The following is a 17,893-nucleotide window of genomic DNA, read 5'->3' on the forward strand; positions in this document are numbered from 1 at the left end:
AATTAAATAATTGTGTTTTGTACAAGCCATGTATCAAGACTGAGAACTTGTTTTAATGTGGATTTTGTTGAGGGGGTTTGGGAGGTGCTTAGAAAACAATGACACCCTACAGGGTTACTAAAGGGGTAAATGGCGAATTTATGATATTTTTGATTAAATGAGTATGAATGGATTGGAACTAGAAGGCATTTTACAGTCTGTCTGTGTTGATCGAGATGGACAGGGTACATCAGACATTAGACAGGAATACAATTAAACTGGTCTGTGATGGTAGAGGCTGTAGTGTGGGTCTACAAAGTGAGACTTCTGTGCATGGGGATAGTAAGAATGTCTAACAAGAGGTTTTTCTTGTGGTGGAAAAAAGGCTCAAAAGAAATAAAGTATGTCTAACCTATAGCTGTGGTAAGCTGTAAAAGAGAGGGATCAGTTGCCTTGGTCCAAATGTAAGTACACTGACCAGCAGAACCATGGGTCAGGAGAACACATGGGGGAATAAAGGGTCAATAAAGGACCATTAGGCCTGTACAAGTTAAATTATGAATGGCGGAATTCACAAAGGATATAGGTGTAGCTCTATTACTATTTTTAAGGTTATCTACATATAGCAGCCACACTGTATTCATATAAGGTGCCTTTTTATATTAGAATCAGGGTGTGTGCATGTGTGTCTGTGTGTGTGTGTGTGTGTGTGCATTTTCTTGGGGGTGTTTCTATGTATTGCCTAAGTGAGGGAAGAGTTGTCAGCTATGTAAGGGCACAGAGGATGTTAGAAATGGGATTCCTGGTTGGCGGAGGTATGCACCCAGGCCAGGCAGGAACCACCACTTTAGTTAAGGTAAGGAAGATACACACTAAAAGTTTACCTGGGCCCTATTGTAGTTTGGCACAGAGCAGTCAGGCTAAACTAAAGAGGCAATGTGTAAAGTATTTGTGCACACACACACACAGTAACACAAGGAATACACCCCAAAAAAACTCCACACAGATCTAGAAAAGTAGAAAATATGTATCTGATTAAATAAGACCAAAACAACAAAAATCCAATCAATAGAAGTTGAGATATGAATTTTTAAAGATTAAATGCAAAAACAGTGCTGAGACGTCACTAGCAATCAAAAAGTTACTTGAGGTCAGGAGGGACGAGGGTGAATCAAAGTTCAGGCCAAGCACAATGGAGGGCAGGCCTGCTGCGAGACTCATGTAGGTCCTGCTGAAAAAGCACCTTGGATTCAGTAAAGCGTTGATGCTGCGGGCAGGATGCGTCGATCTTTTCCACGCAGTTGGGTCGCTGCGTTGTCATCGAGCTCTGTCGAGATGCAGGGAATGTGCATCATCAAGCTGTGCAGAGCGTCGTCCTTGAACTGCACAGGCTGTTAAACCACTGTTGTTGAAAAGCCTCTGCACAGGCGTCGAAGGGCGATGCATCAGTTCGGATGGGCGCAAAGGTGACGATGCACCAGTTTTCCGGAGAAGCAATCCAGTTGATTCATTTAAGCAGCACAGCAGTAGTTCTGACAGAGGTTCAGCTCAAGATACAGAAGTGTCTGATTTTAGGGGGTCAGAGACCCAGTATTTATACCCAAAAGTGCTTTGGATGTAGGTGGTGACTTCAAAACAGCTCTCTGAAGTACACAAGGATCCCTTGCAACCCAGTACAGTCTGCCAGGCTACCTGTGGGGGGGGGGGGGTAAAACAGTGCTTTGTTTGTGGACAAGACACTACCTATTGAAGTGTGTGTCAGCCCTTCTCATTCCTCCCTGCCGAGGAAGACAAATCAGAATTCAGATGAAAGCAAATGAGTGCTCAGATTGCAGACAAGCCTCACCTTTCTGTGTTTATGGCTGTCTAGAGGGAATAAACAAAGTATAGCTGTCACCCACCCAAGATGTGTATTGGAGACAGGCTGTAAGGCACAAAGGACAGTAAGTGCAGAGAAATGTCCACTTTCTAGAAGTTGCATTTCTAACACAGTAATGTTAAATCGAACTACACCAGAAAGGAGGATTTATCATTTCCATTCCAAAGATATGAACCATGAAAAAGCTACTCCTCTATGATCAGGAATTAACAGCTTAAAAGTGTATTAAGGAGTTGCCAGTGCTGGCCTACGAGAGGTGTAGGCCTCACACTAGTGAAAAACGAAATAGGCTGTTTGTAAATATTAGGATATGTAAAACATAAATGTATGTGTCCTACCTTTTACTTACATGGTACCCTGCCCTTAAGGTTACTTAGGTCCTACCTTAGGAGGGACCTATATGTAATAAAAGAGGAATTTAAGGCGTAGCAAGTAGTTTTAAATGCCAAGTTGAGTGGCAGTAAACTGCACACAGGCACTGTAGTGGCAGGTCTTGAACGTTTTAAAGGCTACTTCTGTATGTGCCACAATCAGAGCTGCAGCCCACTAGTAGCATTTGAAGTACAGATCCTGGGTATATGGTATACCACTTTACAAGGAACTTACGAGTAACACAAATATTCCAATCAGGTATACACCAATGTCATCAGGTTTAGGGGAGAAGCACATGCACTTTAGCACTGATCAGCAGTAGTAAAGGGCTCAGAGACCCAAAAACAATGAGCAAGAATGAAAGGCAAAAGGCCAAAAGTCTGAGGAAAGTCCTCCCTAAGGATGACAGGTCTAACATAGCCTTTTATTCCTTTTCATCCATAGCCTCTAATCTTTGCCTGATCTGTGTAATGATTGGATCAATGTATTTGTGAAAGGCCAGAAATCCAGGTCCTCCTCCCCCTTTCAAGTTTTGCTGTTTCTATCTAGAAAGGAGGATGTGTTTGGAGAAACCAAGCTTGACACTCGTAAGGAATTCCCTCTTACATGTATACTTTTATGATGAAGAGAAAGGTATGATTCTCACTTTCCTTGTAATGCATTGATGGCAGGCTCTCCAGTCCCTTGTTCCTGGAAGGCGGCCGAGGTGATTCCAATTTATAAGAAGGGCCCTAGGGAGAACCCTGCCAACTACCGTCCAATTAGCCTGATAGACGCGGGACAGAAGTTGGTTGGCAGGGTTCTCCTTGAAAGGATCCTCTCGTGGGCAGAGGAAAATAAAATCATTTCCCCCTACCAGGCTGGCTTCAGGGCATGTACTAGTACAATTGATCAAGCCTTTAGATTGCTCCTACTTCATTGGAAGGTGGTCACTATCGGCAAAGGCGGTCTTTATTTGGCATTTATTGACCTGAAGACCGCCTTTGACCTGGTTCCACGAGATCGATCGTGGACTATACTGGAGGAGATGGGGATCCCGCTTCCAATACTAAACCTTTTGATGCGCATGCATGAAGGCACCTATGCCCGTATTAGATGGGGCTCTCAAGGGCAAAAAACCGATAGGATCCCTGTTAGGCGAGGGGTTAGACAGGGGTGCGTGTTGGCCCCAACACTCTTTTCTTTGTTTGTAAATGGTGTCGTCTCTTTCTTACTCGAAATCGATGCAGATGCCCCGGTCCTAGCAGGCGATAAAGTGCCCACCTTACTTTTCGCAGACGACACCTTGCTGGTTTCAAAAACTCCTGTGGGCTTGCAAAAACTGTTGAATCGCTTTAGCCTGTTCTGTAAACTTAGAGGCCTAGTCATTAACACCACCAAAACTAAGCTGCTCTATTTTAACCCAAGTAAGTCCTCCAGGTCCACCCTATACCTTGATGGAGAACCTTTGGAGCGCATAAAAGAATTTGATTATTTGGGAATCAGAATCTCTCACAATCTGAAGTGGCAGCCCCATATTGATAAAATGCTTTTGAACCATAAAAGGGTGACCGGTGTTCTGGGGCGGGAACATCGCATGTCCATCTCTAAGCCTATCGCCCCAGCCCTAGATATATATGCTGCAAAGGCTGTGGGCAGCGCCCTTTATGGTGCCGAGCTGTGGGGCTTCGAATTTATTAGTGCACTTACTACCTCTGAAAACAAGTTTTTTAGAGAGCTAGCATCCCTCCCGATGGGTACCCCTATCAAACCACTATTGAGTGATTTGAGCCGCCGCCCTATCCGGGATTTAGCTAGGCTTCGGCCTCTTTTATATTGGGCCAGGTTATGGCGGACACCCGAGCTCTCCAAATATCTTGATGGTTTGCTAGAGGTCATGAACCTTAATGGTTCCCATAAAGTTAGTTGGATCCACAACGTTAAGAAGCTTCTGAGTGACGTTGGCTTCCCAATTGGTTGGGAGCGTGGAGCTTCCGTACCCAAGCTTGAACTTAAGCGAGTCTACTGGAACTGGGTGGATGAGCAAGATCTAAGGGACCCTAACCAGGGTAGGCTGACTGAGGAGTTTAAACAGCACAAAATTGAGCCTCGTTGGGAGCCCTACCTGGACTTTATTGCAAAACCAAGGGATAGATCCCTGTTCATCCAGTTCAGGTTGGGAAACTTACCTTTGCATGATTACACCTGTAAATGGAAGCCCCCGCACCAAACCTCATCTGAGTGCCCTACCTGTAATGGTGTTAGCGAAACTATAGCCCATGTCTTTTTTGTGTGCCCGGCATATGTAAAGCCTAGGCAGAGATGGCTAAAACCCACATGTCTATTGCTCTGCACCAGGAGTCATTCCGTAGCCTTGAGAATTCTTAAAACTGACACCAGCACACGTCTAGTCTGTGGGGTTGCTAAATTCCTGAGTTGGGCCTGGGTAATAAGAGCAAAATCTTTGTGATGTATCACTTTTTAACTAATCATTCTTAATTTTTACTTTTGCAAAGCTTTCACTGTTTAATATGCCTCTTAATCTATTTATTGTAGTATGGACGTTTTTTATTGTCATTAACTTTGTAAATTGTAGTGACCTATGAATTATGGTTCCTTGTTTTTATCTTGTGTATGTGCTTTTATGATATCACATGTTTATCGAAATAAAGCTTTGAATGAATGATTCTCACTTATACCATGAGATACTCAACAAGTAGTAGGAAACTCCCTGGTCCAACCATTAATTGATGTGAGCTAGGTACATCTTCGCCCGACCTTGAGATACCAGTCTAGGCCCAAAGCAAGGATACTGCATTTGAGGATGTTCGGTCACCTTCTGGACAAAGCCCCATGACCAATGAACTACAGATACTTGCATTGAGGGTAGATGAGACGTCTGGTGGCTAAGTACTTATCTTACAATCTGAAGATCTTGGTTTTAAACTTGACTTTGACTTTTAAACAAACATTGTGTGATTCTGGGCAAAACATTTCATATTTTTAGCCTGAAATTGTAAATACTTGTAATGTAGTATAACAAGAAATGTGTGAATATATTTGTGATGTACATGATAAGTAATGTACTGGCATTGTTGTCCCAGCCATGACCAGTTACCGCCATTATCTGTGTAAGCATTAACCTGCCTATGATCAAATGTGCCATTTTGTTACTATGTACGTTATTTCTGGTAGAAATACTTTGTTTATATCAAAGATATGTTAATAATTAGCGAAGCAAACTATTCCTGCAAGAGGCTCGATTGTATTGGTTGTTGAACTTGAGGTTAGGATGTGCGGAGTGATGGCTAAGGATTAATAGGCAGGAAGGGAGTGCATAGGTTTATTATAAGCAAACAAAAGGAACACTGTAGACTGCTGGGGTGCATTTTGGAAGTTACTTGTAGGCATTGGGCAGAAAAGTGAAGGGTGTAGGGCTGTTGCCTCTGTCAACAAGGGTGGTGCGGCGCTCGGCAATGCTGAATGATTTGGTTGGCTGCTGACAATGAAATATACTAGGATGTGGGGGAGTAGGTGATTTTGGTGACATGGTTTGCTTGGTGTGATGAGTGGCAGAGTGGTTTGGCATGGGAGTGGTAAGTGGCAGAGTAGGTAGCTGGATCAGGGGTGGAGAAAATACGTTTTGGCAAGATAGGTGAGTGACGTTTTTGGTTGATGAAAGAAGCTGAGTAGGTTGAAGGGATAGAAATGACACCTCAGCGGAGGGTTTTCGTGTGGCAGAAAAATGGCTCGGACAAAATAGAGAGGGTTTGATTGGGAGTTATAAAGAGGGGGATTTGGGGAGATTAATTTTGGAAATAGGACAGCACCCTTCAAGAATTATACACCATTACAGAACGATTGTTAAAGATGAACATACAAATAAACAAAATATTGGTTTTCCCAAATGTTCAGATAAGACACACAGAAATTGTGACTTTGATTTCCGTTCTTTTATTCCGTTTTTTTTTTTTCACAACCAATTTTATTGAGCAAATGAGCAATAAAAACGTGGCACCCCCAAGGCCGGAGATCACCACAACGATATCGGTACAATAAATCACATAGGTAGCAAATGTCCAAGCAGGTCTTAAGAATAGGCTCAGTATGAAAACCCCCCCAACCCACCCTACCCCCCAACCCCGACCCCCCCAACACCCAAACTCCCCCCCCCCCCCACCCCCCATCCACACGTGTACACATAGCAATAGAATAAAAGGTGTAGGTGCAGCGCGACTGGAGCGTCGCAGACTCGGGCCAACAATGTCTTTACCATCAAATGTCCTCTTCTCGCTCCGCTGGGGGATCCAGTGACAGACCCCGGTAGTCGGCCCATCGCTTCCAAATTTTGTAATGTTTGCGCGGGCAGCCCCTCGCCTCAAAGATCGGCCTTTCCAGGCCCATGAAGTAGTCCAGCCCAGCTTTCCACGCAGACCGGGGGGGGGCCCTCACCGCCTTCCACGCCCGGGCCAGGTCCCGCTTGGCGACAACAAGCCCCAAAAGCAGCAGATGGCGCTTATATACGTTCCCACCGATGCCATCCATGACGTGCAATAATCCCAGCCGATGGGTGCGGGGAAGGTCCCAGCCCAAGACCTCGGACAAACAACTCCACACACCTCCCCAGAAACCAGACAGCCGACCACACGACCACACAGTATGTATCAGGGACCCAGGCACCGTCCCACAGCGCAAACATTCTGAGGATGCAATCAACCCAGCTCTCCACAATCGTTCACGGGTATAGTAGGCCCGATGCAAGTATTTAAATTGGATGAGTCGGAGCCGTAAAGCAATGGCGGTTCCACGTGGGGATTCTAGCGCCTCCCTCCAATCGTCCTCATCGAGAGGGCCAACGTCCACCTCCCATGCCGCCCGAAGAGAGTGTAGGGTAGAGGAGCAATGAATGACCAGCGTCTGGTATATCCGGGAAACCTTTCTGTCCCCCAGATCCCCCATAAACACCTTTGCCTCGACCGGGCTGAACTCCGGTAAGGAGTCTAGGTTGGCAATGCTCGGGGTGAGGGCATGGCGCAGCTGCAAGTAGCGGAAAAACTGGGACTGAGGCATTTGGAACTCTGTGCGGAGTTCCTCGAACGATTTAAGGGTAGTGCCGGACATGACCTGGCCCAGTAACGTGATACCTATTGCTTCCCAACCCTCAAAACCGGCCAGGGCCGCCAGCTCCGGGAGCAGACCATTGTGCCAGAGCGGCGTCTCGGCCGTTAACTTGCCCCACCAGCCCATGCGGCGTAGGGCCTGCCTCCACACAGCGAAGACCACTCTGGTAACCGACGGCAGTACGCGACGCAGGCGAGCTGAATACAGAATGGTGTGGAGTGTATTGTCACCCATAAGCGACCGTTCCAAGGCATACGCCGGGTCCCCCCTATCACTGTACCACCATTCATTAAGAATACGCAGTTGGGAAGCCTGGTAGTAGGAGAGGAGGTCAGAGGTGGCCAGGCCACCACAATAAGTAGACAAGAAGCACGTTTTCAACGCCACCCTGGCCGCGCCGCCAGCCCATAGGAATCGACCCAGCACAGAATTGACCTGGCGAAACCACTGTGGGCCGATAGGGTACGGGAAATTCTGAAGTTGATATAGCAGACGCGGAAGCGCCACCATTTTGAAGATGGCCGATCTTCCAAAGATGGTAAGTGGCATTCTGGACCAAGTCTTGACATCGGCCTGGACCCGTTCCCACACTGGCAGGACGCCACGACCCCAAGCCACGACGTGCGACTCCGATAGAAATATGCCAAGGTACTTCAGACCATCCGTCGCCACCCGCAGTCCCGCAGCCCAGGGGTCAGTCACGACTCCGCCGCCCAGCACCCACAGGGTCGATTTATGAAGGTTGAGTCGAAGGCCGGAGACCTCGCCAAAGACGCGCATGACCTCCAGAACCCGGGGACCCGAGCGTTGTAGGTCGGTGAGAAAGAAAAGGACATCGTCCGCATAGAGTGCGATCCTATCCACCAGGTCGTCATTCCAGACAAACCCGCGTAGCTGGGCATCAGCCCGCACTCGGGACGCCAGGGGCTCCATTGCAAGGGCGAACAGGTACGGGGACAATGGGCAACCCTGCCGAGTGCCCCGACCAATTCGAAAACGCCCGGAGGTGGTCCCGGCCACTCGGACTGAGGCCGTGACGTTGGTGTATAGCAATCGCAAGTACGACAGGAACACCGGGCCAAGGTTAAGGCGGGCCAATAGTGTAAACAGGTATGCCCAGCTCACAGAGTCGAAGGCCCTGTCCATATCCGCCAGTAGGAGCGCCGCCTGCTCATCCCGAGCGCCCATGGCGTCCACCGCCGCCTGCGCCCGCCGAATATTATGGCGAGTGGCCCTACGGGGCATGAATCCGGCCTGGTCAGGATGGACCAGGTCTGTAATAAGGGGCAGCAGTCGGTTCGCCAAGGCCTTAGCCAGAATTTTGGCCTCGATAGTTAAAAGAGAAATGGGCCGGTACGAGTCATGTCTGTCCGGCGCCCTGCCCGGTTTCAGGAAAACTACGATCTCGGCATGGCGCCAATCGGGCGGCAGTTCCCCTTGGGCCCGTGCCGCCTCTAGCGCGCGCCTGTACTGAGGCCCCAGCGGGAGGGGGAACTTTTTGTAGAATTCGCACGGGTAGCCGCTCGGGCCCGGTGCCTTCCCTGTATTCAGCTGTCCCAGAGCCTCGCCGAGCTCCTCAGCTGTGAGCGGGACGTCTAGCGCAGTTCTAGTTTCATCAGAGACGGCCTGCGCCAGCAGGTCATCGAGATAGGCGGAAATCTCCTCCGTCTCTAGGTGATCCCGGGAGGCGTACTGCGTCTCATAATAATGGGCAAAGCTAGCTGCAAGTATGGCCGGGTCCGTCACTACCGAACCGTCTTCCGCCGTGAGACCCGGCAACGTGAGAGGCTGGAAGGTCGCCTGACACAACCTGTGAAGCATCGTACAGGACTTGTCGCCCCATTGATAAATCCTGCTACGCGTGGCGAGCCACGCCTGCCTGGCCTCGTCATATAGGACCGAGGCGTAGGATTGCTGCGCCTGCAAGAGCTGCCGTACCGCGTCCTCGCCACCCCCATCCCGGCCACGTTGTTCCAACTCCTCCACTCGAGCGGCGGCGGCCGTAATGGCCTCCCGATGCTTCCGCCGTGCAGCTGCACACCAAGCGATATCAACGCCCCGTATCATGGGCTTCAGCGCCTCCCACACCACCATTGCATCCACATCTCCCACAAGGTTATCTCGCCAATAATTATCAATCGCTTCACGCAGGTGATGCACATACTCGGGCTGCTGTAGATGCCACGAAGACATCCGCCAACTAAATGGCTGTCGCTTCGAGGGGAGGTCTATAGTAGCCACAACTGGGGAGTGATCAGACAGACCTCTGGGGAGTATCGCAGCGTCTCTCACACGGCTCAAACAGGCACCAGGCATAAAAAGATAGTCAAGTCTCGAGAAGGAACCATGCACCGCCGACACATACGTGAATTCACGCGCAGCAGGATGAAAGTGGCGCCACACGTCGACCCAGCCCAAGCTATCCGCCGTTGCACGCAATCTAGTGTGCGCGGCTGCAGAGGAGGGATCCACAACAACAGGCACCCGTCTCTGGCGGTCCGAGCCCACATCCATAACCTCGTTCCAATCGCCCCCAACCACAGTCAACACATCCGGGATTTCATCCCATAACGTAAACAGTCTCTCCGACAGGGCCCACTGCATGGGAGGGGGGGCATAGACGCTACCAAAGACCACCGGCTCGGCACCCATCAGCCCCTTAACGAAAACATAGCGGCCCTGGGGGTCAATCCATTGCTTTTCATGCACATACGCCACCCTGCGATGAACCAATATAGCCACCCCTCGTGAGCCCCTCGCGAAGCCTGCATGGTACACTTGCTGGAAGCCGAATCTCTGGAGGCTAAGGACCTTGTAGCCCAACATATGGGTCTCCTGAAGCAACAGCACATCTACAGCCTCCCTTTTCCCCCAGCGCAACACAGCACCACGTTTGATTTTATCAAGTATCCCCCTCACATTCCACGTTACAATACGAATGGCCTTATTAGGAGGCACAGTCGTACGATCAGCCATCATCAAAGCAGTCCCCTCCATCAGGCCCTCCGCGCCACCCCGGTGCACCCCACCATCCACTCGATCCAGCAGCAATATACACGTGTGGTCCCACCCCCCCAGCCCCAACACCCACCAGTCCACCCCTGGCCCGAACCCCCCCAAACCCCAACAACAGAGCAACTCCCCCCCTCGCCCCGCTCCCCCCACCCCTATACCTCATAGAACATTGAAGTATCTGTCGCGGCATGGAGAGACCCGGGTCCAAAACAGGGGACCCAGGGCCCGCCATACCAATGTATCCCAACACCCCGGTCATCACGCACTCACCACCCCCCCAACAACACCCACAACTCGTGAGGGTCTAAGGCCCATAGAAGCCGCCTCCCGAGCCCCACAGCATTCCCACGAGTAGCCTTAGAGTGTCTCAGGAGTATACAGACTGGCATGAACGAAGTCCCAATACAACAGTCTCACCAGCCGATCCATCACAAAGTAGGGCAACACATTACCAGACAGAACTAGGGTCCAGGCCCCACCAGATTTCAACTGCCAGCATCGGAATGTTCAGAGTCCCTCGTGCCACTGGTCTGCGTTGCACTAGCGGAGGCTGACCGTTTGCGCGATCTGGACCTCCGATGTCGTCCTTTTCGGTTTGGGCGGTTTGTCCGCTCCGGCGACGATCCCCGGGACCCGCCCGGGTCCAGCCCCGGTTGGGCATGCGGCCTGAGTCTCACTGCTTCGTCGGTCCAACGAAATACCTCCTCGGGCGTATCAAAGAAATGCGTCCGGGACTGGTACACCACCCGCAGGCGGGCCGGGTACAGAAGAGAGTACTGGAGCTTCAGGCCCCGCAACTTGGCTTTGGCGGCCACAAAAGACTGTCTCTGTTGCTGCACCATTTTCGTATAATCCGGGAAGATCATAATGGTGTGGTTTTCATAAGTGAGCGAACCCTTGTTCCTTGCCTCTCGCAATATGACATCGCGGTCGTGGTAGTTCAAAAGCCGAGCAATAACAGGCCGAGGACGCTCACCCTCCGGCGGCCGCTGAGTCAAGGCCCTGTGCGCTCGCTCGATCACGAAGCACGCGGACAGTGCCCCTTCGGGGAGCCAGCTCTCCAGCCATCGGGTCAGAAACTGCTCCATGCCATCCTTCTCACACCGCTCCGGAAAACCAATAAAGCGGAGGTTGTTCCTCCGTGCGCGCCCTTCGGCATCCTCCACTCGGGCCGCGAGAGTCTTTTGGATACACTCCACCTCCGCCATTCTTTTTTTCAGTGCGCCAATGTCCGTTTCGGTCACCGAGATTCGAGATTCGGTCTCAGTGATCCGCTCCACCGCATTGCGGAGGTCCTGGCGTAGCAGTGTAACGTCCGCTCCCACTGCCCCAATTTTAGCATCAAGCATGTCCTGGGATTGGGTGATGGCAGCAAGGATTGTTGCATTGTCCGTCCCTGACCCGCCGCCACCGCCAGGTGCCCCGGAGTCACCACTGGGCCCCGTAAATTTATCAATAGGGCCATGCTTAGGCGGGCCTCCTCCACCAGCCCTGGTCATGGCCGCTCTCAGGCTCAGCGGGTCCTCTCCTCGGGCGGGGCGGACACCACACGCGACGATTCTCAGTAGACCCTCGGGAGCAAACCCGCAGCTATGGGACGACGGCACTGGTGTCCTCAAAGGGAAGAGTGACAGGGGTTGCTTCCAGGCCAGTGCAGTCCCGGTGTCGCGAAACTCGTGGCCCCGGCTTCACAAGGGCGGGGCAGGCCTCCACCACGCTGTGTCGCCTGCAAGTGTCCTCCCAAGGCACAGCACAGGAATACGGGGCACCTCTGCGATCTGTGGGCAACTGAAGCTGCAAGGCCGGGCCGAAATCCGCGCCGCCGATGCCACCTCCAGCAGCGTGCCTGCAACCGCCACCCGGCGTCCTGAAAATCGAGGTCCCCGGTTCACAGCCAGTCACTAGGCCGCACGTCGCCGCCGTCGCCTCAGGGTCCCAGAAGAGATGGAATCGCGGGATCAAGACACCGGAGAAGGCAGGACACTCTCCTGAACCGATGCCACTCACAAGGTACCAACTGCGGGCTCGGGGGCCAGGATAAATGAGCAGATTATGTCCGGGCCGGCGGGAGCTCTACAAGGCTGCGACCGCCATCTTCGCCCGCCAAGCCACGCCCCCCCCTTTTATTCAGTTTTTATTCTTTCTTTTCTTTTTTTTTTATAGTTGCGAATAGCCGACGCGTTTCGTCCGTTGCCGGACTTCTTCAGGGCTTAAAATAATCTGTCTGATACGCTTTTCACATCCGTCTCGGTCAGGCTTTCATGGAGTTTCTTTTATTAATTGGAAAGATGTAAGTAAAATCACAGATCCTAGTGACAGTCGGTGTTGACAAAAGACAAAAGCAGGCCCACAATAGGTCAAGGGGCTGGAACATGCAGGAGCATCGCGTTGTGGCCTTCTGGTAGCTGGATCAGGGGTGGAGAAAAATACGTTTTGGCAAGATAGGTGAGTGACATTTTTGGTTGATGAAAGAAGCTGAGTAGGTTGAAGGGATAGAAATGACACCTCAGCGGAGGGTTTTCGTGTGGCAGAAAAAAAGGCTCGGACAAAATAAATAGGGTTTGATTGAGAGTTATAAAGAGGGGGATTCGGGGAGATTGGTAGCCCTGCTTCCAGAATATGGAATGAATGCCTGGGCTAATAAACACATGAATTAATGGAATGATGAATGAATGGGTAAATGGATAGAGGAGTGAATGAATGAGCGATGAAACTTTTAAAGCACAGCGCTGCGAACTAAATGAAATTCCGACAATTGCTTATTGAAGAAGCTGCACACTGCTACTAAATGAGGTCCGTTTTTAAATGTTAGCAAGGCAATGCTGATTCAGCTCGGCTGATTACTACAGACAATTAGAACGTCTGAATTTTAAATCGCTCTCATGGGAGATCAACTGAGAGACAGTCGTGCTATGCCTGACCACTTATGACTGTCCCAGTCCTGAAGCATGCAATATCTTTATCAGAGAATCAACTATGGCCAGTTGTTTTGAAATACCTGCACGCAATGTTTATATGAGCAGATTGACAAAGAGTGGTAATTCAATAACGATCTCTTTCTTCTTCAGGAAGGATTGGGGGATTGAAAACTTTATATCTCCAACTTTGCTCCGAAATATGCGCGGCAAAGATATAAAGAAGGCCATTAACTTCCACATGAAGAGGAACCAGGCTTTATTGGATCCCAGGCAGAAGGTGACCCACCTGTCATGTTCATCTCTGTGGTTGCACAGCTATACGAGTGTTTTTTTTAAATGATGCGTCTCCATTGGCTGTTCAAGTTGTTAGTAATAAAAACAAGTAGAGTACCGTCCATGTTTGATTATGTACTGTCGAATTACTTTGCACACTTTTTTTGTTGTTTAAATATCTTTATTGTTTTTATTAAATTTGGAACAGGTTAGAATTATCATAGGCACCACATCTGCATATGCAAAGTTACATTATGGAAACAATTGACGTGTCTGTAACTGGTTACATAAATTTAAATATCATACACAATAATGGTCGCTTGTCCTTGCAAGTGGCCTATATTTGGAAAACATTGTAAACATGACTTATTGAGCCAGGCAACTCACATGGGAAGTAGGAGCTTGTATTGCAACCAACAGTATACTGGGATATTGTGCGAAGAGAAAATAGTGGGCCAATAAGACATATGTTAATCAAACCTCAAAACTAATGATGAAATGAAACTGATATTACGAAAAGGATATGCATAGCATCACCAGGCACTCAAACGCGTATCTCGAACTGGATATTACGGCGGCTCGCCAGGGTGGCATTTGGACCCATTAAAGCGTGAGAGACCACTGTCCTCCAAATGATTGGCTAGGGCTTGAGGGTTAGGGGGGACTCAGGTAACAGATGCTTTGTTGGGGGCCGAGGGCGAAGGTGAAAGCGAAGGTGAAGCGTGAAGCGAGCCCTTAGGACTGGGGGAGTCCTGCCTGCCTGCCTGCCGCGTTTTGTGAGGAGCACGGAGCCAGAGCGAAGAGTGGACCGGCTGCGAGAGGCTGTTTGGCGGCGGTTTGGCGTTTCTAGCATTTTGGGCCTCCAAGTACCGGGCCGCACCTGGAGCTGGCCGACAGGGCCGCCTTTGGCCCCACTTGGCCCCCCCAATCGGGCCATAACTCCCTGAAGCTGCCGGTTGCCCTGTGCTCTCAGTATCACGGCAGGGAGAGAGACAGCGCTAGAGAGACAGCGCTAGGGAGACAGTGTGAGTGGCGCCGAGCTGCTGTGCCGAGCCAAGCCAAGCCAAGTCTGCTGAGGGTACTGACAGGAGGAGTCCGGCTGCTTCAAAAGGCCGCTCCAAGGCGTCGGACCCAGTCCTTGGATCACGCGTTGTGACTGAAACCACACCCGAAGAGGTAGGGGTGCAGCGTTTGAGGCTCGTGTTATCTAAAACTGTTGCTTGCCTTCTGGGTTTTGGGTTGGTGGGACACGACGGAAAACAACCACACCTACTCCCATACCCACACCCACACCCAGTCCCCACTAAAAACTGAGCCCTACGGCTAAAGACTGTACCGTCGTCGCCGCCATCACCCTGAGTGCTGGGGGTGCGGGCTGGCGAACAGAAGAGAAAGCGGGAACAAGTGATCAGTGATCTGGGCTTTGTGAAAAGGGACCTGTGCCCAGCGACTAGTGGCCAGTAGCAGCTGATTGAAGCTCTGCCGTAGCAGAGGTCCAGCAGTATTCCTGTGAGCCTTTCCTCAGTTAAGCTCCTCATCTATTTTGCTGCCTTGAGATGAGATCCGGCAGGGTGAGGACAACTGCTCCCCAAAGGAAAAAGAAAAGCAAAGGGAGAGACGTGAGGGCAGCCTCGGACCCAGAACGGTCACCTATTCTGCTGCTGAGCGACACCGATATCACAATTGATAGCGAGTCTCAGGCCTTCAGGAAGTGTCCTGATACGAGGGCCAGTAAACCTATTGGAAATCAACCAAAGATAACAACAAAATTCAACTACATAAAGGACGCCGGGTCAACAGTTTTTTCTAGCAACAAGAACATCACTGGGCTTCCAACTCCCCTAAGCCCACTGGTGATCATATCCAAGGGCCCCGCAGCAAATGGGGCATTAAGAACTCCTCAATGCAGTCACAAGTCAACCACAGCTTCCATCAAACCGCTAACGGCAGTTCGAACCGCACTCAGGTGGAGCCCAGTAAGGAAGACTCCCCCAAGACTGAGAGCGTGTCGCCACAACTCTGCTCCATCCAGATTCGCTTTATCCATATCCAGCGTTGGCCTCAACACAAAGGAAATCAACACAAAACCAGCGGCAGAAAAAAACAGCATTTTGGGAAACCTTAACCAAATGCTTCCTGAAGCCAGCTTCAGCATCCCGTGCAGTCAAAACGGTGAATCTGCGCTTCACTTCATCAAGGGCACCAATACAGCCTTTGCGACGGAAAATCCAGGCACCTCCTTTGGGGGGGGTGGTTGCAACCAACAGGACCTACACCGTGTGTGCAAATCTGAGCCAGTGCACACTGAAATCGTAACGAACACAGATGATGCTGAGGGTGCTATGAAGGAGCTTTCCTACCTCGATTCGACGGAATGGGCAAAAATGTTGAATTCATATGGGAACTCAAATCCTGGCCCTCCTAAGCCACCAGTAACTCCAAGGCAGGACAAAAGCGAGGTCCCCTCACAAGAAAAAGCATGGGCTACCGCCCTTGTTATCCTTCAAAAGTCAGCAGATGCAATGTTCTACCAGGCTGATAAAATGGACATTCAAATCAGCCTTCTAAATACACTTGCCGTATACGTTGCCCAAATCGACGAAAGGATCTCAAATCTAAACAGCCTGATTAGACGGGCCCAGGAAACTGTAGATCGCCCGCAGCAAGGATGCGATTGCTCACCAATAGTGGAGAAACTTTGTTCGCTTCCAGGTATAATGGAAAAGCTTGTAGCAGACTTAAAAGAAATAGCAAAAGCTACACCTATCTCTGGAAATGGCAGCGATACAGATTCAGGTAATCCAAGCGAAGCTCGTCAATCCAAAACAGTTTTTAATTCAAGGCTAAGAGAGGAAGAAGCTGTCAACTCCCCACGACCTGAAGAGAATACGGTGCAAGGTGGCGGCACGAGAGGAAAGCAATCTCCCCAGGTCACTAGCAGAGTTAGTTCCACCCCTCTCTCCCCAATTGAGCAAGAAGAGGAAAACCCTCCGGGAAAAGTCAAAAGACAGAGGAAGCGGAAAGGACGAAATAAAATGAGAAGGAGCAAACAAGTCCTAAACCTATACCCGATGTTCAACAGCCTTAGACGTCCTGGTGTCTCTGGAGACGATGAGCAAGGAAATCCCACTGACCCAGGAATAACAACGGAAGCACAACCAATTAACCAGGATTGTGACAAAAGGAAGAGCCTCATTTCCAGCCCGCCAACAGTAAAGAAACCACCAACGGTCCCTCCGGGACAATGCTTGCTCATTGAAGCAAAAGAACAAAAAACCACTACCAACTCGGCTCCCCCTAACACACACATCAAGCAGAATGAAACAGATGTGAATCATACTCCGAGTCTCGCGACAAGGCCACCTGGAGGCCCCATTTTAAAGCAGGAAGATACAGTAAATCGTGTCAACTACCAACAGGGCGCACTCCCAGCAAGTGAAAACTGGAATTTCGGTCATGTAAACAATGAAAGGCCCAATTCTGTGCGCAACGAGATCCCTTCTACGGGTTCTTTGATAAAAATTGCGCAGTTGCCAATCATGGACAAAACAGAGGCAATGCCCAGGCCAAATAGCACAGTGCAGAGTGGGAACCACCTCTCTACCCTCTTCTATCCAGAATACAAGTCTAAAGGCAGCCATGACATCCTAAATCGGGGTAACATCTTAAAGCTGATACAAGCGTCAGGTTTGTCAGACGAAATTACCACTCAAGACATAATATCGGTAGAATTCATTGCACTATGTCAAGGCCAACCAAACGAATCCACAAAGATTGTAGGAGAGTAGGGTCTGCAATCCTATGATCACCCAGATTTTTTGCTTTTGTTTCACTGGTTTACGACTTTCTCTGGCTGTGGGCCTGCTAATCAGACCCACAGCCTGGCTGTTCTCTTTCTAAAATTACGAAATGTACCCTAGGTGCATTTACCAATTGGTACTGGGCCACCTTATCAGACCCCGTAACGCAGGGCATAGGTGTACCCAGGGCCGCCAGGGGCTGAAGCATGTATTATGCCACCCCTGGCTGGCCTCCTAAATTTGACACAACTGGCTGCACGACAGCTGGGGCGAAGCCGTGTAACCACCCTTCGCTTTAGGTATAGTAGCTCTATATCTAACCATACAATGGACACCCGAGTTCCTATCAGTCACTCCTATGGCAGGCCTTAACAATCCTGAAGGCAGAGTGCGTGGGCTCGTGTGAGCTAGGTTCAGGCCCGAGCCGAGCCCGGTTGCAGTTTGCGGAATCAAGACCCAATGGCTGTTCCATGATAACGCGTACCATAACGGTAACTCCGGTGTCGCGTTATCCAGGCATGTCGAGTAAGGTGTCATACGAATCGGGGTGCTGCCCT

General features: G+C 50.2%; 1 protein-coding gene across 1 annotated transcript in view; it reads left to right on the plus strand.

The window, feature by feature from the left end:
- Nucleotides 1-17,893, plus strand: part of FRMPD1 (FERM and PDZ domain containing 1) — a 1,126,186-nt gene that overhangs the window by 881,048 nt on the left and 227,245 nt on the right. Inside the window, exon 11 of the mRNA XM_086961871.1 lies at nucleotides 13,414-13,540. Coding sequence (XP_086817997.1) covers nucleotides 13,414-13,540 — 127 coding nt within the window. The remainder of the gene's footprint in view (nucleotides 1-13,413; nucleotides 13,541-17,893) is intronic.

The sequence above is a fragment of the Lissotriton vulgaris genome, chromosome 3_1, assembly GCF_964263255.1.
Source record: "Lissotriton vulgaris chromosome 3_1, aLisVul1.2, whole genome shotgun sequence".
NCBI classification, from domain to species: domain Eukaryota; kingdom Metazoa; phylum Chordata; class Amphibia; order Caudata; family Salamandridae; genus Lissotriton; species Lissotriton vulgaris.